The 21,544-nt window shown below is 38.9% G+C and overlaps 1 protein-coding gene across 5 annotated transcripts in view; it reads left to right on the forward strand.

Moving 5' to 3' along the window:
- Positions 1–21,544, forward strand: part of tll1 (tolloid-like 1) — a 351,886-nt gene that overhangs the window by 301,822 nt on the left and 28,520 nt on the right. For all 5 annotated transcript variants that reach the window (XM_048544759.2, XM_048544744.2, XM_048544753.2 and 2 more), the window contains 2 exons: positions 6,849–6,974; positions 10,581–10,708. In XM_048544759.2, the coding sequence (XP_048400716.1) occupies positions 6,849–6,974; positions 10,581–10,708 (254 nt within the window). The remainder of the gene's footprint in view (positions 1–6,848; positions 6,975–10,580; positions 10,709–21,544) is intronic.

Raw genomic sequence — 21,544 nt, forward strand, 5'->3', positions numbered from 1 at the left:
ATGAGGAACATAGATTGGGTGAATATAGCAAGGGTCTTTACCCTAGGGTGGGGATGTTCAAAAATGGGGGACCTATTTTTAAGGTGAGAGGCAAAAGATATAACAAGGATAAGAGGGGCAAGTTTTTGTAACACAGAGAATGGTTCGAATGTAGAATGAACTCCAGAGGAAGTGATGGATGCAGGTACAGCTACAACATTTAAAAGACTTTTTAATAAGTACATGAATAGGAAAGGTTTGGAGGGATATGGCCAAATTCAGGCTAGTGGGATTAGCTTAGTTTGGGAACATGATTCGCGTGGACTAGTTGGAGGGAAGGGTCTATTTCCTTGCTGTATGACCCTATAAGTCTATCTCAGAAGCTCCCAACCCAGACATCGAAAAGTCAAATGACAGCTGGTAATTCAACAATGATGTGTACAAAACCCTCTGTGGTGGAGAATTTTAATGACTAACATCCATTTGAGTAAGAGACTTCTCTCATGGCAGTCTCTAATGAGCTAATTCCCTTATCCTGAGACAGTGCTCCCATGTTCTAGACTCCCCAGCCAGGGAAAGCAGTATCTCAGTATCTAAGATAATAAAATGTCAGGCTGGATGAACACAGCAGGCCCAGCAGCATCTCAGGAGCACAAAAGCTGACGTTTCGGGCCAAGACCCTTCTTCAGAGAGGGGGATGGAGGGTTCTGGAATAAATAGTGAGAGAGGGGGAGGCGGACCGAAGATGAAGAGAAAAGAAGATAGGTGGAGAGAGTATAGGTGGGGAGGTAGGGAGGGGATAGGTCAGTCCAGGGAAGACGGACAGGTCAAGGAGGTGAGATGAGGTTAGTAGGTAGGAGATGGAGGTGCGGCTTGGGGTGGGAGGAAGGGATGGGTGAGAGGAAGAACAGGTTAGGGAGGCAGAGACAGGTTGGACTGGTTTTGGGATGCAGTGGGTGGAAGGGAAGAGCTGGGCTGGTTGTGTGGTGCAGTGGGGGGAGGGGACGAACTGGGCTGGTTTAGGGATGCAGTGGGGGAAGGGGAGATTTTGAAGCTGGTGAAGTCCACATTGATACCATTGGGCTGCAGGGTTCCCAAGCGGAATATGAGTTGCTGTTCCTGCAACCCTCGGGTGGCACCACTGTGGCAGCGCAGGAGGCCTATGATGGACATGTCATCTAAAGAATGGGAGGGAGAGTGTCTACTTTGTCAGCTCCTTCAGAAACTTGTGTAGCTCCATGAAATTGCATTTCTCTGTTCTAACCTCTAAAGAATTATCTGGCCTGTCATCATAGGACAAGTGTCATTTCACAATGTAATCTAATGAATCTATACTGACTGCCTCCAGTATAAATATATTTTCTCTTAAATATGGAGACTATATAGTGATCAGTATTCCAGGCGTGGTTTCATCAAAACGATGTAAAAATTTCCCAAGAATCCTTATTCTTTTACACTTATCTTTTTGCAATAAAGGCCAACCTGTCATTTGCTTTTCTAAAAACATTCAGAACCTGTATGGTAACTTCATATGCCCTGTACAAATACATCTAAATCCCTCTGAATATCAACTTGTACAAGTTTCAAACTTTTTAGAAAATCTTCTACTTTTCAAGTTGAACAGCCAAAGTTAATAATCTCACACATGTCATCTGTATCTTGTTAGCCACTTGCTTAACCTGTAAAAGCTCTCTTTGTAGCATCTTTGAGTCCACCTCACAGCTTGTGTTCCTAACTAACTTTTTAACATTAGTAAACTTAGATATCTTACTCTCTGATAGCATTTTATTAGAAATCATACATTAAGAAGCTTGTGGAGAGAAAACAATTGACAAAGCTCTAGATATTCCCTTTCATATGTTAATTCCCATCTTGCTCTTGTTATGATGGACACGTGGCTCATGGCTAACCACCTGAATTCTCTCTTTTTATGCCAATGGAACAAGTTCCTTTCAATCTCTCTAATTCGTTAAGTAACATAATACAGTCCTTGCTGCCAGTGCTGCAGCAATGCCCATCACTCTCATGTCAATAGCTAAATGTAAACTCTGCTTAAGCCAATGTACTGCCCAAGGCATTTAACAAACACTTAACTACTTTCAAAGTCAACTTTATGGTGAACCTATTGGAAATGTTTTCACTTCTCTAGCCAACATGTGCGAATAGGTGAAGTAGATGATCTACAGTAGACTATTGAACAAGGAGCAAGTTTGCATTACTGCACATGAGGTGGTACAGTAATGTTTCTTGTTTTCACAAATTATGACATATGGCATAGAAAAAATATAATGAAAGATGCACTGAATTGAGACTGATAATGAAAACAAATTTGCCCTCGACGGCCTTAACAGATGCAGCACTCACTGGGCTGTAAAGTCTAGGAAGATTGCAAGTTTTTCTCTTTTAAACATAAATTAGTATGAATGGTTAAGCAGACTATGATAGGGCACTGTTAGAAAAATGCAAATTAATGATTAACAGAAACTTTTTCATTCAAAAGAACATCAAATCTGGTGATGATGCACCCCAGCCCATATGGTACCCATCAGTCTCTAAAGGCCTCTGTTGTGCTGTTGAGAACCATATGCTTTCTCTCTGTAAGCAAGGACGTAACCTTGGAAGAGGGGAAATTATTCAGGAACAACAAAACCCCTCCAAAGCCTGATTCCTGCAACCTGTTTATGGACACTTTGGTCAGGACCAGGAGCAGACCCACAAAGAGGTCCTCTGACCACTGTGCACAAAGTGCCTGTAGATCAGAAGCATGGGGTTGGAGTGCAACCAAGTTTTAATTTTAAAAAAACTAAAGAAGGGCTGTAAATGAAAATAATCAGCATAATGTAGAATACTGTTTCATCCAGGCCTTAAAAACTACATGTGGCCTGGCACCAGAGCAACTTACTTATGATTACAAAGGACTGCTAAATGCAACTCTCCATCTCAGATCCCTAATGGAAAAGGGGTGGACCCTTTTGCAGAGGACTTTCCATGTGGGATTACCATCACCAGAGGGTAAAATATAATGCTAAAGAATATTCGAGTGGCGAACAAGGTGCAAAAGTGTGTGTGTAGCACAAATTCACAGCAAACTCGTCTGTGCCATTCTGAAGGACAAAAAGGAGTTCCCTTAAAATGGCTCAGATGATTGGGTGGTGCATGATGGGGGGAGATTCGTTGGCACCATGCAATGTCAAGTTTCTGGATGGTCAGGTCAGTTCGCTGGGAAGTTCACTACACGATAGAGCTGTCTCAATTTTCTGTGAGGCACGAGGACCAAGTACCTAATTCCTGAGACTATGGATGGCTCAGGCCATGCAATGGTCATAGATCTCCAGTTCTGTATTCATCTCCTTCTGACTTATCTGATTACAGTGAAGTGTCGATGGAAACTATACAAATGTATTTACTGTCTAATGGGCTAGCAGAGACAAAATTGACCAGCATTCCCTTTCTTCATTCTGGTCACATTGTGCCTGCTGGCTGTGGAATGGCAGGGAGAGGAATTTGACACGACTGTGTTTAGCATTCGTTCGCTAACATCCCCAAGAGCAATTTTCAGATTTAAAGTTGTTACAGTTTGCTACTGCAAGAAAAGCAGTGCTGCAGTATGTTCATAACTTTTTTTCATAAAAGGCAGATGACTTTTCAAATTGATTTTTTTTTGAAAAAGTACCTAAAATAACAGGCTGCAGCACAAATGGAAGACATTCTCTATCTAAAACCTGTTGTTTGTTATATGGAATACCTCCTTGTACTTCCAACATACATTTATCAACAAAACATGCTCATTATGTCCTTAGAAGTACCTGTCAAAATTAAAATTCAGAACATCATATCTTATGAAATGTGTTGTACTAAGTATTAAAATATATATTTAGGAATATATTGTCCTTAATGGGAGTACAGCAAAGATATACCGGATGATACTTGGATTCTTGGTTGAATTATGAGGAGAGATTACATAAGCTAAGGTCGTACTCACAGGAATTCTAAAGGTTGATGAATGATTTTATCAAGGAAGAATGGTAGAGGTTTGAAACTCTCTTCCATAAATAACAATTGATGTTAAATCCATTATTAATATTAAAATCGAGATCAATAGATTTTTTGCTAACTCAATCTATTAAGAAATATTGAGCAGAGGCAGATATATAGCATAGGATCACACACCTTCATGATCTTATTGAATGTCAGTACAGATTTTTATTTGTAAAGGGTGTACTGGTGTTCCCGCGCTCTTCTAGGTGGTTCTAACAGTGAAATCTCTGATCTCCCACTTGATAAACTCTTGACATCCTTGCACTTTTTTGTGCTGTAATACCAAGTAATTAACACACAGTAAGACCATAAGGCTCAGGAACAGAAATTAGACCATTCAGCCCATTGAGTCTGCTGATAGCTGATACGTTACTCAACCCTATTCTCCTGCTTTCTCCCCATTACCCTTGATCCCCATGACAATCAAGAACCTATCTCTCTCTCTCTTAAATACATTCAATGACCTGGACTCCACAGCCTTCTGACACAGTGAGTTCCATAGATCTCCACTCTCTGGCTGAAGAAGTTTCTTCTTAACTCCATTCTGAAAGGTCGTCCCATTACTGTAAAGGCTGTGCCTTCGGGTCCGAGTCTCTCCTACAGATGAAAATATCTTCCTAATATCCACTCTCTGCAGGCCCAGTATTCTGCAAATTTCAATTAGACACCCCCTCATCATTCTAAACTCCATCAAGTATAGACTCAGAGTCCTCAAATGTTCGTGATATGTTAAGCTTTTCATTCCCGGGACCATTCTCGTGTACCTCCTCTAAACCTTCAGGGCCGGTGCTTCCTTCCTGAGATATGGGACCCAAGACTGTACAATACTCCAAATGTGGCCTGACCAGAGCCTTTTAGAGCCTTAGAAGTACATCCTTGCTTTCGTATTCAAGTCCTCTCAAAATAAACGCCAAAGTTGCATTTGCCTTCCTAACTATTGTCTCAATCTGCAAGTTTGCTTTGAGAGAATCCTGAACAAGAACATCCAAGTCTCTTTGCACTTAATTGGTTAAGGTCTGCTCGAAAGTAACAAGCAGGAGAATATTTTACATTTTGTATTTTGTTTCCTACTATATCACCAATAATTTCTTGGCTATGGTACTTTGTCAGCCACTCAATAAAATGTTAGAAATTTACATGTGTAGATGTGTTTAGATGTAATGCTCTATTTGGTCAAACCATTAAAACATTTTTTAAAATATAAAATTGAAGTATTCACCAATTTATTCCCAAGTAATCTTAATTCTCAGATGTGAAACAAATACTGCTATTGCTCATTTAGTCAGAGGTTTTACAAGTAATCAAAAATTAGTTATTAAATCCTGGTTTCAGATGAGATAATAACTTTAGATCAATCAGTATACATTCATCTGTGGTGCCATCTTGGTATATTTTCTTTCACAGACAAGGAAGCACCATGCAAAGAGAGAATTTTTGTTTTTGAATCTTGCAAGAACTTGATGCAGGTTTCCCCTTCCAGTCGAGTACGTATTATTGACAGACTGGTGGCCTCTGAGAGTCTCAGAGGTATGACCACATGTCCTCTGGTTGGCATCTAACATAGTTTTCGGCTGGATCTTACTTTATGTTGGGACTGACACATCCGTTCAAAACTGGAAGACTGATTTCTTTTCAACAGAAGAAATGTATTTATTCCCCTTCTGATAATCCATTTAATCCTCCTACACTGAATGTATGCATATTTTGTTCCCACTTAGGTGTGCAATGTGTTTAGCTGTTTTCAATCAGAAATTGTAAGGTAATGATAAGCAAGGTTGTGAGTTAATATACTTGTGTTTAATAATGGATTATAAATTCCCCTGTACCAAACTACTTTCATTTTTTAAAAGTCATTTTACCTAAATTTTCTTTATTCATTCCCCACAAATAATTTTTTAATAGTAATGATATAAAATGAAATTTTGTCAATATGTTATGAACGCAAGGTTCAATGCAATCATCCTATCTTTCCTTGTATGTATATATTTGATTGCTGACAAAATTAATGATCCTGAGAAGTTTCTTCTATAATTTTTGCTCAAATGCTGTCATTTTTTTCAGTAATTTGCAGCTATCTGCGCCTCTCGCTTTATTTTACAGCCTAGATCTGAAAGTGTCAGAAACAGTCTGCCAGTTTTGACTGAACGGATGAACCATCCCTTACCTGATATGACAGCTCATGTAGAATGATGAGAGTTGACTGCCACTCACTGGAATGACTGCTAATACAATTTTGGCTTTTCTCCCTTGCAATGACTTTTATAGCCATTGTATGCAGATCCCAGGGGTTAGATCTTCTTTGCTAATCTTTGCTTCACCTCTAACACAGATATATCTTTTAAAGTGGGTTAGTTTAAACAAGCGAAGTAATTTGCTAAAGTATCACCTCGATTGATAGAATGTTTTGAAATGAACAAGATTTTCTTGTTATTTCTTAACTATTGTAGGGTTGTTTTGTGTACTTCTGAAATGTTCATATTCATTTGAACCGAATGCATTGCCCAGCATTTCAAAGAACTACAGATGGTTTCAACAAGCAGAGCTGAACTTTCCTTTTACTAAGCAACTATAAACAGCTTGGAGCTATTGACAAATCCAAAAGCTTCTTTCCATGCATGTTTGAGGCAATGACAATTGTAGGCGAAAGTTCGAGCTTAGTAATGAATAGGTATAGCTAAAGCAAAAAGATATACAATGGGCAGTCAGCCCTGTGCTTTAGTTTACCTTCTTCTGGGCAAACATACAGTCATGTTTTCATTCTTAATTAAGTGCTTGTGGCTAGCATCTCACAAGTATATGTTGCATGATCTCTTTCTTTGACCTTTTCATAGATAAGGATGAGTGTTCCAAAGATAACGGTGGCTGTCAGCATGAGTGCATCAATACAGTAGGCAGTTATGTGTGTCAGTGTCGAAATGGATTTCTTCTACACGAAAACAAACATGACTGCAAAGAAGGTACATGTTATTTTGATTCTTTCGGGGAGAGAAGAAGAATGTACTTATCATTTGAAACTTAAACTGAAAAGAAACTAATAATATTTAGTGCTTGATAGATCCTTCCATCTCACAATAACGAATATCACATTGAGGATGCAAACTGACCAACTGTTTGTGGAATCATTTGAATAAGAACTAAAACAATGTTGTTCATGTAGTTGAATATAATGCTTTTTGTTGGCGTAGCATCAGAAACCTGGACAGAGTTGAACTCAAGATAACAAAGTGTGGAGCTGGATGAACACAGCAGGCCAAGCAGCATCTTAGGAGCACAAAAGCTGATGTTTCGGGCCTTCAAGGGTCTAGGCCCAAAACTTTGTTATCTTGGATTCTCCAGCGTCTGCAGTTCCAGTTGAACACAAGTTCCTTTGACAGAGTGTATGTTATTGTATATTATTAAGATGCTCTTTCATTGTAAATTGGAACAGCCAAGAGTGGTTTTCACTGCACCAACCTCATCATTGTGATGTTTACATTTGAATGTGTAGAGTTAAACTTTACAACGTTAAAAGGTGTTGAGAAATGACTCTAGTAGTATCCTATGGTGACTTGCCCAATATTACAGTTTACAAAACAGAAGCGTGTGATACAGTTACTAATTGCTTGTTTTATGAGCCAATTTGTATACCCATTGAAATTACTTCGAAGAATGTTTTCAGCAAATGAGATTCACTGATGGAGCACTGGAGTTAGCAGGATTTTTTTATAATTTATTAGGAATTTTATGTTATTCAGTACCTTTGCGGAATTTGAGTTCCTGAGTTATTTTGAAACAAATCTCTTTTCTGCTTCTCAATGTAAAAATTGTGAAACAAATTGGGTTTGAATTTACCAGCTGAAATTCTTTCTTGACATACACGAGGGCAGTACTAAGGAACACCACAACATATTTAAATCGGTACATGTGAAAACTTTAATGAAGGCTCAGAGGATACATTTAAGTATCCATTTAAACGCATCAATTCAACCACAACAACTCATAATAAGTTTTCATTTAATAAAAAGTGAAATCAAATAATAACATTGCAAAATCAAAATTCTACCTATGCATTTCTAATAATTAAACATAGCATTTGAAAATACAAAATTTTTCTTGGTTAATGGTTAATTCTCGGCTTCGTCACATCTGAAACAAGAAAAATTATAACATCTGTTAAATAAATTGCAATGCACAGCTGGATTTTCAATACATGTTTCCAGTGGGTGGGGCTCACTGGTGGAAGGGCAAAACTGAAAAAATAAGCCTTATTTTGTTTTATCACATAAGCAGCAACATATTGTTTCTTCCAGTGCCACAATGCATCTTTTTTTAATTCTGGAAAAGCAAAGGCTGAGAGGTTGCTTCCAATTATTTCGATAGCAGATATCAGAATCAAGGATAATAAATACATGAAAATTATTAATAAGTTTAATAAGGTCTGCTTGGCATGTCGCTAAAATCTGTGAAGTGACAGCACCAAATTTGTGTTTTGCTTACCTTCATCTCAATGAACAGGGCCAGTTATGAAGCATAACCCATAAATTGGCCCGGATTAGATTTTAATTCTTCATGTTGGAAAAATAATTAATTGTATATTTCTTCTTGTTAGAAGAGAGCCCTGAGCTATAACTTTGAGTCCTGACCATTAAAGGTATTAGATCATCTAACTTTATTCAAGGAAGTACCTTGCATGTTAAAGCAATATTAGTAGAAGGAAAAGGGCAGTAGATGTATGACAGCAGCAGATCTGCAAGTTCCCCTCCAGGTCATGCACCATCCTGAATACGAAGTATATCACTGTTCCATCACTGTGGATGAATCACAATTCTGGTTCTCCTTTTCTAACAACATCATGGGGCTACTTGCATCAAATGGATTGCAACAGTTCAAGGTGGCAGTTCACCACCACCCTTGTGGGCAATTTGGAATAAATGCTGGCCCAGCCGGTGATGCTCACATCCCAAGCTGAATTTTAAAAATTCAGTTGTTACCTTTTCAAAGTATTATCAAGCTTCTTGCTTGACACAGAAAGCTGAAAACTTGAATCTCTAATTAAAAGTCACGTACAATGATTTTTATTCTTATTTGGTGATCTAGATAGCAGTAGCTGACCACATATGAGTTTCAGATAGTATTTTAACCAGCAAACACTTCAGTTCAAGACATTACTTTAAATTATGGAAACTTAAATTTGGAACACCTGGATTGGTAGGCTTGAGAATGGAATGGATGAGACTACGTGTCAGGAGTGTAATCTTATAAAAGAAGCCCTATTGTCTTCCTTTAAAGTGAAAGAGTAAGTTTTTCAGAAATGAAACAAAAATGGTGAAACATTTAGCAAGTCATGCAAGCACCAATAGACAGAAACAGTTAATATTTCGGGCTGATGATTTTTCATCAGAACAGATTTTGTTTCAGTTAAAGGGTAGATTTTCCTTTCCTGCAGTGGGGAAATCATGTTTCCCAAGCTTAGAGAAGAGGAGGGTCTAATGATTCCCTCCATTGTAATCAGTTATATATCCCACTATGTACAGGTGTGCTCAGGGATGAATATTCCCAAAAGATGATACATTTGAATAGCTGTGTTTACTGGGCTACGCAGCATTGCAGCTTCCAATGAAGTGTGGCACCATGACCTGCCTCAAACCCTCCATGATAGATCGTATTGTAGCGTTACCAGGTGCATTCTGCAAACACAAGAATGGATCTCTCTTTATTGATGAAGACCAAACCTTCTGGCTGCTTGTCTTCAGTAGTAACCAGAAAGGCCAACTCAGAAGTTCAAAAAGGCAGAGCAGTCTCAAGTGATCTATAGCCACGGTAAATTACTGCATGGGTTTAATGCTTATAATCCCTAGCTAGGATGTGGTTTGAGTTTAGTATCACCACTGACTAGGTATGTGACCTACAGAATAAATGATATCATCATCGTCCCCTCTCATAAATGAAGGAATTAAAATTTACCCTAAGATTACTAATAAAATATGACATTGATGCCCACGTTCACGCAAGCCTATTTGAATTTACTGCTTTTTAGTGCGTAGGTTCACCTAAGTCTGTTTTGAATTACTCCCATTTTATTGAATATTGTATCCTCAGTAGATCCATTGTTATCCTATAACATAAAAGCAATAAACTGTGGATAGTTTAATGGTTTGAAATTGGGTTATTCTAACATTAGTGAACAAATTCCTTTGTCCAGTGTTTTGATGGTAACATTTGCATCTGTTTTAAACTGGCAGGGATATAAAAACATTAAGCACATGCACTCTAATGTTCATAGAACCAAACATTGTACTATCAAGGAAATGGAGCTATGGGATATAAAATTCAGCATATTTTGAATTCATTTATGCCAATCAGACTGCTGGAACAGCACATAGACAAACGTCATGCAATATATTCAGCTTACAACATTGTAGAGCATCTTTGCTCTCATGTTGTCTGAATACCTTCTATGGAAGTTCAGAATTACTTGTGTCTAGTGTTTGTATTTTATTCTTTTAGGATGGGCCGTTCTGAATAAAGGCTTGTTTCTTGATTATGTAACACGATCTTAGCTTTAATGTTATTTTCTGTCACAGCTGAATGCGAACACAAGATCTACAGTGCAGTTGGTACCATCACCAGTCCTAACTGGCCAGATAAATATCCTAGTCGCAAAGAATGTACATGGGAGATTTCAGCAACTCCGGGCCACAGAGTGAAAATAGTAAGTTTTTGATTAATTTATTTTGTCACAAGTTACCGTTACTCCTTCGTGGCTGGGCTAACCATGAATACTTAAATTGTATATCACAAGTTAATAATGGGAAGTTTAAACCCCCACCTTCAGTGAGAACGAATATGGGAAGGAGTTAAAACTGATGCCATCTCTGGTCCCTTTAATTGTTAAATTGGTGAATTTTGTCATGAACCAGGTTCCCTGAAAACTTAATATTCAAAAGCCACAGCTCAGTGATGTCATGGGCACAGTGACAGAATATTGAATTGACAACCAGGGAAACCCTGCAATGGCTCTCCCTGCTTGAATGGCCAACTTACCAGAGGATACCAATGTAATTCCACACTTTTACCTCTGTAAGAATGTCCCTAGCCTCTCCACTTCAAGTAACCAGAATTCATTAGGAGCCTTTTGGCCTCTCGTATCCCAATCTCCTCTCATCCATGTGACACAGGAATCTTTTGCCTGTGGTCCTTTGACTGCTGCTTTTTACTACCAAATGACCTCTCTCACCTGTTATGAACCTCAACGTTTTAGTTTGAACACTTATTTAACTGCATTCCTGCCATTATAATTGGCAGTCTCCACATCTAAGAGAACTCTCCAGTGCACTGGTATTTCTGCTCTGCAGTAAAATATTAATCAAAATTAAACAAAACATGTATTTAACTTTCCAATTATGAAAAGCTGCAGAAAACAACAGCTTGATATTTCAACCATGAATTACTGTGAAAGTAATGAAGTACCATGATCTTTTGATTCTGTTTATGCATGCAGAATACTGAAATATTTGTTTGGATTTTGAAAGGAGTTATATTTTCAAACTAAATTTGTAAAGAATTCAAGTTGTATCAACAGATTGGAAAAAATCCACATGGAAAGTAATCTTATGGTATTAATTCGCCGTGCAGTAGCAGGTCTGAACCACTGCATTGCAGTATCCAGCACAAGTAACACGAGGAGGCAGTTATTAAACCTATCCCAGGTAGACCAAGAATCAAATACCCTGCTTTTAGCACAAATCTGCTTCACACCTACCATCTTGTCAAATGACCCAACCGTGACTGACCAGGAACCCCTCTTGCTCTATCTGCCTGTCACTGCTGTACTTTGGAAGGATTTGCAGATTGATAAGGAACCTGTCTGGCTGCATTAGGAATTTACCTTTCTTGGCCACCAGGACCTAGAATCAGTCTTGTATCTGGAGCTTCTGGTTCGCTCGTCACGGTTGCTCCCATAGTGCCACTAGACTACTAATGCATAAGCAGTTCAAAATGGCAATTGGTAACGACCCTCTTTTGGTGTTAAATGCATAGTGCGTGCAACAGATGTTCCATTTCCCAATTAATATCAGATGTTCCATTTTCAATTAGTATAAACAGAGACAAAATTGTACTCATCATTGGGAGTGGGTAAATAGCTTACTGTGTGTATAACTTGTGCAAAATGTGATCCATGCGTCTTTGCTGATATTTATCAGTGTGGGGAGAGAAAAAGGTGCAATTTCTGGGGTGAGAAAACAACAAAAGAAATAACAGCAATGAGTGAAACTTTGCCTCGTGATGTTAATTGCTATTTTGACAGCTTGATGCTTCGTGTATATTCCAGATCACGATAACAGAAGGTTCTTTGCCATTCCATCCTTTGGTTCCTATTAAATACTTTCTTCAAGTAATTTTCACTTGCTGCTTAAATTCAGAATTTGGTTGCAGAACTCCTTCTCAAGGGCACTTGTTAATAGAGAGTGAAAACCCTGGGTGATTTGGCTGGACTCCAGTGGACATTAGGTTAGATGGATTTTCTGGAGGAGTTTCAGAAATTGGTAATAACAGCATGTTGTATTTTACTACTGTCAGTTATTAAAATAAATGTTGCTAAAATTATATGTCATTGTTCTAAAGAACTGAAACAGTGATCCGTTCTGACCATGCTGTACAAACTGCTGCAACTGATTTGATACAGGATCAATAATTATTTTTAAATAATTTATATTTAAACAATTATTGATCCAGTATTAATTTAGTTGTAGAAATGTGTACAGCATGGCCAGGAAGGATCACAATTTCATTATCCCTTTTAAGAGAGATTTCAAATAATCTGTCATTTGATATATTTGACCAGCTGTATTTTAGAGGTTGTCAATCAAATTACTGTCCAGTAGACTTAAAAGATAGAATTCTCTAATCCTGTTTTTTAAAAAAGCTGCATCAAGTAAAACTCAGACATGTAAAATATCACACAGACTATCCACTCTCTCTACTATTAAAATCTAAAGTGTGAAGCTAAAGCCTGAATTCACTGCTCTTAAGGTCCTAGTGAAGTGGTACCTGCAAAATCCGCATGGTCATAAGACACAGCTCCAAAACTGTATCACTGATTTTCCAGTCTATGTAGAATTTGCAGCGCAGAAACTAATAATTCTGCCAAATGCTAGTATTTGTATTTCACGTCATCCTCCTTTCACCCTCTTTCACTTAACCCAAACCACATCACTCCTGGCCAGGCTACATTGTGGGAACTTAGAATCTGTGAAATGATCTAACTTGGATTCTAACAAATATCTCTCCCTTATTTTGAGCCTGTCAACTACCCCTTTCTACCCACCATGAATTGTATTCCACTAGGAGTCTGATGTTGGCAAGCTTTCCCCATTTACCACTCATCAACTCCTGTGACTGACAGGAGAAGAACCAGGATAATAAAATGTGAGGCTGGATGAACACAGCAGGCCAAGCAGCATCTCAGGAGCACAAAAGCTGACGTGAAGAACCAGATTGTTTTTAGTGGAGCAGGGAGCCATCTTAAATGCTCATTTTAGTAGAATTTGATTCAACCTGAAGCCTTAAAAAAAACATCATTTACAATAGTCAGGGCTTTTTCCCTGCCCCTTGAAGCTCCTTTCTCCTCTTCAAGTTACAGCCTTGCCTGAATTTTCTAACTGGTGATGCTGATGGTGATCCCCATCATTCTGTATGGGGCACCCAATGGAAAGATTTGCCACTTGGTTAAAAGCTTAACCCAGGAGGCAAGAGCACAGCTCACTGTGGGATTAGGATAACTGGCAGGGATCCTATCCAAATCATCTAGTATGAGACTTTTTCATTTTCTAAATCATTGGTTCTGTTATCTCTGACGCTTCTCTGTCCCCATACCTATTTTTTCTGTTAACTCGACCTGACTGATCTGAGTTTCTCCTCATTTGCTTTTTCCTTTTTGATATTGTTTTCAACGTCATAAACTTCTGTCTATGATCTGGTATCAGCCCCACAGCCTCCAATTCCTCTATCATTACTCATTTCTTAAAAAAAGCCCATAATTGACTGTCAAATCCACTTTAAATTATCAGCCTGTTTCTAATTGTTTCTTCTGTGAGTTTATGTGCAGTATTGCCATTATTCCAGCTTTCTACATCTCTCGCCTTTTTTGAGTTGTTCCAATCTGAATTGCCGACTGCGCCAAGTCAGCAACAAGGTCTTAAGTGACTCCACTCAATGGTTTTTGTTTTTCTTGATATTTTCATTCTGTTTGATACTATTGATAATTACCCTTTCCCTCTCCATATTTCCATAGTTAATATCCATCGAACTCTCTCTCTGTTTCTGTCTTTGTGTCTTTCTCTTTCTCTCTTTCTCTCTCTCTCTTTCTCTCTCTCTCTCTCTCTCTCTCTCATATTGTTCCACTCTTTCCTGTACCAAAAGATGTCTTATTTTCTTCTTCAGTATCTACCATATTTCTCCTCCCTGTTATCGTCTCTCCGTTATCCCTCAGCAACATTAGCTGGAAGCACAGATTCATCTGATACGTCTGCTATACTATTTGCACCTCTATATTAGTTTACGTGCAGTTGTATTATCAAATTATCCATTTGATATCGTTGTCCTAGTCCTTTTATAAACTGTTATAACCCTAAATTGAAGATGGTTTGTTTTTGCTGTTGTCAGAACCTGAATGTCTCTAGTTTTGATATTATTAATACTTTCAGCCTGCTGAATCCTGCAGTTCACCCTCTAGGTGATCTTGTTCAATATGGAGCCGCACTTCCAACCCACATGTTATCAAGATCACTTCCTTCCTTTTCAACCATCTGTTATCCTTGTTGTTACTTCACCATTGCTGTTGCTGAAACTCTCAGCTACGTCTTTAGTACCTTGGTCAGAAGTAGCAGAAATTATATGTCACTGTGGTTGCTCAGCCCAATGGTCAGAAATTCAGGGGCGAAACCACCTTTCATGATCTTGAAAGCCGTGACACTGTTTTACATTATTTGGACAATTAGTTGTCTGAAGTCTACTCTTCTGAGACAGTGCACATGCGCCCGACAGCTTCAGGTCAGCAAACAGGCATCCCAGTCACCACTGGGAGTAGGCTGGGACTGCAGCAGCCCCCGATCGACAATGATGGAAGAGCTCTAGAGTTCAGGTGGCTAGGTCTGGGTAGGCCTCACTAGGTTGGGGTTCGGTGTTGATCACAAAAACAGGAGTAAAAGCATGGGTAAAGGGAACAGGATGAAAACTCCACTCTGAGCCTGCAGCGAGGCTGCCAACTGATATAGACATTCTGGCCTGGTGATACAATGCCATTCCTCCCTTTTACCAGTAAAAGACCAGAGCAGAGGGCTGGAGCACTCTAGTAGCCATTAACTGGGCAGTGGATAATGAGACAACACATCCTGACAATGGTAAAATATCAGCCGACGTGAGAAGCCTGCTTGCCTACTCCCACAGTGGAGCTGTAAAGGTCTGTTCAACGTACCAAATGCTTGTCTAAATGAGCTCCCCCAACACCTGCCCTGGGCCATTACCACTTATTCAGAATGCTATGGCCTGTCTTTCTCTCTCTCTCATGTGAAGTTCCATATACTTATTAATATCAGCCCTTCCACAAACTTTTAAAGATCCCTTGATCCTTCTTCCGTGGACAAAATTCTCAGCATCGTTAACAAATTGCAGCACATTCTCACTCCCATTAGCAAGTATGCATTACTCTAAGGTTCTGGAGTAGATCTGTAGCCTGGGTTGTAGGAGTTGAGTTTGGTTGTCTCGCCAAGCTGGTTTGTTATTCCGCAGACATTTCGTTACCATGCTGGGTAACATCCTCAGTGCAGCCTCTGATGAAGCTTCGGTGTGTTTGTCCACATGGTTTTTAAACTCTGGGGTCCGTTGCGATGGATTGCCTCACTTCTGGGTTTCCTCCATAGTGGAATGTATATGGGGTCGAGTTTAATGTGTTTCACCAGAGAGGAGGAGAAGAACAAACAACTCCCATTCCTGGATGTCATGGTGGAGCACAAGACAAATGGGGAAATTCAAACAAAAGTACACTGAAAAGCGACACGCAGACCAGGTATTGAACTTCTATAGTAACCATCCCAGCACACACACAAAGCTGCGTGCGAACACTATTTAAAAGGGCAACAACACACTGAAGCAACATGGAATTATGCCAAGAGGAGGAGGAATACCTCTTCCAAGTGTTCAAGGATAATGGATATCCAAAGAACTCGATCAGGAGATGCCTACAGGAACAGCATCAGAAAGATTCTACATGCCCCGACACACTCATCACACTACCCATTATCAGGAACATGTCAGGACTCAGCACAAGACTTCTACAATCTCTGGGCATCAGAGTGGCACACCAACCCACATCAACCCTACGACAACTGCTCACCCAAACTAAAGACCTACTCCCCGCCAGGGACAGGACCAATGTCATCTACAAGATCCCCTGCAGAGACTACGAGAAGCACTACATCGGACAAACAGGAAGGAAACTAACAATAAGAGTACATGAGCACCAAGTGGGTACAAAAAGACACAACCAATACTCACTCATCTCAATCCACATGGATAAGGAGAACCACGTCTTCAACTGGGACAGCACCAAGATCCTGGGACAGGCTAGGCAGAGACAGGCACGAGAATTCCTGGAAGCATGGCACTCCATGATGCATGCTATCAATAAATACATTGAACTCGACCCCATATGCATTCCAGTAGGGAGGAAATCCGGAAGTGAGGCAATCCATCGCAACGGATCCCAGAGTTTAAAAACCAGGTGGGAAAATACACTGAAGCTTCATCTGAGGCTGCACTGAGGATGTTACCAAGCATGATGACAAAATGTCTGCAGAACAACAAACCAGCTCGGTGAGCCAACCAGTCTCAAGTATGCATAAGTATGTGTTCATCCTATCCTGAATAACTGCTCATCTCCTCCTATTCCATATGAAGTCAGTTTTTCATCTACTATTCCCTTTTCATTGGAATTTCCTCAAAAGGTGCTTGATTGCTGCTCTCTCTGACTTTAAAAACATCCTGACCCTACATTTGTCTTTCCTTGGTTATTCACTTAAGCTCAGAGTTGACTTTTCATTTTTGCTAGTGCTCTGAGATGTTCTTTACTCTGAGCAGTACTAACTTCTTTTATTCAATTAATCTTACCGCATCTGATGCTTTTCAGAATTTCTGTGGCTTTTCTAAATAAAATCAATGTTAACAACTGTCCAGAACATCTTAAACAAAGTGAACTTGTATCTCAAAAGACCGTCTTTCATTACTTGATCATACTATGACAATTTATGAATATAAATATAATACCTGAAAGAAAAGACAGTAGCGATCTTAACTAAACAGCTGAAGAAACATAGAGAGTGGTCTAACTAAAATGCAGTGTCTCATTCTGAATGTAGTACTCTAACAGTTTCTAGTCAGAGTTTTATGTAATTACAACAAAACTTCCATTCTTTGTATTCCAGCTTTGTGACGATAGGACCAGTATTGCAGCAACCTTTAAAATTAACGTTTACATTTGTCCATCAGTTTTTGATAAATTATATTACTGCTGTGGGATTTGTTGTCAATAAAGGGATTAAGACTGCCCAAAGTTACTCAAGTTGAAATTCTTTACCCAATTGAGAGGGGAAATTTTCACTTCTTCCATTTGGATTAAATAAAATCTTAAAGCCAGGAGATGAAAGGGACTCTCCATTAGGCATTTTAGCTTTTGACTGAGCTAAACTGAACTGATAAACGTAGAGAAGCAGTATGTATACAGCAAGGGGGAAGATGACATGTTATATCACAACATGAGAATAACCGTTTGTTACAGTGAAACAAATTGCAGATGCATGAATTACCCTCTTTGGAAATGAGACTTTTGGGAAATCCTGGATACGTAATCTACTTGACTCTGATTAAATTTTCTAAAAGGAAAGGACTTGGAGTTTGACTGCATTTTGCACCAAAGCTTTATTTACTGAAGATCATCCCCACCCCCACAACTTTTCTTTGAAGACCTCTGAATCCCTCTTCCCTGGCCAAAACCCTCAGCATTGTTTACAAATTGCTACGCATTCGCCTGAGATTAGGCTCAAGGTTAAATTGAGAATATTTAATTAAAAATATGGCCCACTCTGATCTCCACATCTGACAGCTACTTACTGCTGCATCTTTAAAGATGAAATATGATGCTATCAAAGTCTAAGTGCTGGGGAAATTTCTCACAATGACCACCAAACATAAATAGCAATCGTTTATTTTTCAGAAAGTGAGGGTAGAAGTGTACAGGATCTCAAATGACTGCAGTGTAGCAACAGGTCACTTGGCCTATTTATGGGTGGATTTTTAAAAATATACCTTTGCCACTGGGCAGTAATTATAGGTTCTATATAGGTCAGAAAATCTGCCCTACCATAATACAGTATAGATAATGATGGCGAGTGTCCACCTAATTGTGTCTGCACAGACTCTTTACTAGAACATTTCAAAGTGAATCCAACTGTTCTGTTCTTTTAGAATTGAACATATCAATCACACACCAGGAATGGCAAAACAATAATGTGCTTTATCTCTTTGAAGATAATCCTACATACAAATAATATTCTTTGAACTAAGTACTGCATATCTGGTCTCTACATCTGTTAATAGATTGCTTGCAAATCAGGGGACTAATATATTTTTTGAGATGCAACATGAAGAACAGCAGTTTGCTATATTCCCTTAAAGGTGTATTCACATTGTTACAACATTCACTGTCCCATGCTCTCCCCCAGTTGCTTACCTTTCACTGCTTCAAATATTTATCTACCATATTCACCAAAATGATCCTCTACAAAAAAGCTAGGACATAGGAGCAGGGGTAGGCATTTCTGCCTGCCAAACCTTCTCCACCATTCAACGTGATCTCTACTTTAAACATACTCAAAGATTAAGCTTCCAAGTCCTTAGTGTTAGAGAATTCCAAAGATTCGCAACCTTCTGCACTAAATTACCTCTTTCAATCCTCAATGAATTCTCCCTTGTTTCGAAATTATCCCCACTGGTTCTAGACTCCAAAGTCAGAGGAACCATCTTACCTGAGTCTCACTTGTCAATCTGTTTAAGTATTTGTAGGTTAAATTCAGGCCCAATTTCCCCAATCTCTCATCATAAGACAGTCCCGCCTCCTGGTGAACATATTTGGTAAACTTTTGTTGCACCTTCTAGAATATAATAAGATAAGCTGTATTTCAGTTGTGATCTATACAAGGTTCTGTATAGTTGAAGCAAGACTTCACAACTCTTGTACATGGATCATTTTGTAGTAAAGGCTAACCTACCATTGGCCTTCCTAGTAGCTTTCTGCATCTGCATATTAGTCTTCAGTGATGTATTGTCTAGGACATCTAGGCCCATTTTCTGAATCTACACTTTTTAACCTATTACCATTCAAGAAATAATCTTCACACCTGTTCCTCCTATAACAATGAATGATCTTACATTTTTCTACATGTTCCATCTGCATTGTTCTTCCTTAGTCACCTAAGCCTGTCCAAATCTACTCAAAACCATTTTGCATCGTCTTTACAGCTCACATTCTCACTTAGCTTTGTGTCATTTGTGAACTTGGTAAACGTGCATTTGATCCCCACAACCAAATCATTGATCTACATTTTGAACAGCTGGGACCCAATTACTGAGACTTGCAGTATGAAGTTTATCAGCATGAAGGGCTGGACAGGGTGGACAGAAAGGCAAAGTTGAAGGGCAAAGTACAACAGGACACACTTATAAAGTGAAAGACAGGAGGTTTAGAGATGATGTAAGGTAAGATTCTTTCACCCAGAGTATGCTGGGGGTTTGGAATGCACTGGGGAGGGTGGTTGAGGCAGGAAACATCACAACCTTGGGGAAAAAAAACTTGGATGAATGCTTGAAATGTCATAACAATTCAAGATTATGGGCCTAATGCAGGAAGGTGGGACTAGTATAGATGGTAATTTATTTTTGGTAGTATAAACTCAAAGGGCCAAAGAATCTCTTATGTACAGTATGTTTGTATGAGAGCCTCATACCTTTTACTACTTTCTTATCCCTTTTCTCCCCATCATATAATTAGTTTCATACATAAATCACTCCCTGAATAACGAACATATATTTTGGAAAGAATGAAAATAAGTTACTGAATGACATCAGCCTGTGGAAAGAATTACATATTTAGGTTTGTTGATTAATTGCTTGTATAGTCATTGGTTTGTCTGTCTTTTTAGCTGTCAGTTTCATTCATGATGAGAACAGTGTACATTCCTGTATTACCATGGGGTAGCCTAGATGCAGTGTTCTACAAATTTTTTTGAAACCTGGCTATCTACTTTAATACAATGCCAATGAAATGATTGGCCCACCCAGCTTAACTGACTGCAGAGTTTTCGGCATAATAAGTGAGGTGGCATGAGGAAATATACTCATCTATCATAAATTATTGTCAAATCTACACCACAAAGACCGAAAGCTCAAAGTTGAACTTGGCTTTGTTTTCTAAACAATTTCCTGGGAATTTTATTTTGTTGTACTTCAAAGTGTTCAAATACCTAGGCACAGTGAATACCAAGAAAGCAAGTTAGAAGAACAGTGTTCCCAAAATGGAGCTTAATGCCTGTTGGTGACACAGATAAATAGCTGAAAATTGGGTGATCTTCATGAGGAATGTTGCTCCTTTTTCCCTCACAGATTTCTTCTAGTCACCTTGTTCACGCAACTAACAGAAGTGCAGGAAGAAGAAAATGACAGCCTGAAGGGAGCTTCACATTTTTTATAGTGGTGCTTGCTTATTTATTAGTCCATCCCTCATCCAATGACAGAGCCAAGAAATGTGGCTATGATCAGTGATTGAGACTTGAGGTAGATTATTTGGAATGTGAAGTATGATATCCACTGTAATTACCTCATGTACTCATCACATTTGAAGCAGCTCTTTGTTTACTTTAAGTACAGTGATTGAATCTCATATTTTTAAAATACAAAGGGTCATTTGTTAGAAACTCTGTTTAATTAAATATTGCTATAAAGGTTAAAACACACAGATTTTGGCCATGGACCACATTACTCACTAGTTTGTGAACAGATTAATGTACTGTGTCGAAAGTTTCTGGGAAATTAACTACAGTCCATTAATAAACTGTATTGATGTAGTCTGGCAACCTAACAGGAGGATGCCTGTAGTTTGGACATAAATTATATCTGTGTTATCTTACTACAGTGTGCTACAAATCACTCCAGAACACAAGGTTATGTGAAGTCAGGTACTGGGAAGTGTCAACACAATATAATAATATGTGAAAGTGATGTGGTATTGTATTAATATTTGGGGCTAGATTCTGTAGGGGCAAGGATATTCTTTTCCATCAGTTGGAAATCAGGAGAAAGCCCAATAGAACTTTGTGTCCTAAAGGCACTGAACTGTCACCATTGGGTCTTGCTGGGAATGACATCCTGGGGGGTGCCACACAGGGAGCTCGCGGCAAGTCAGAAACTAACAGCTACTCCAATCACTGAGATTGCAAAA

This window comes from Stegostoma tigrinum, chromosome 1, assembly GCF_030684315.1.
Source record: "Stegostoma tigrinum isolate sSteTig4 chromosome 1, sSteTig4.hap1, whole genome shotgun sequence".
Taxonomy (NCBI): Eukaryota; Metazoa; Chordata; class Chondrichthyes; order Orectolobiformes; family Stegostomatidae; genus Stegostoma; species Stegostoma tigrinum.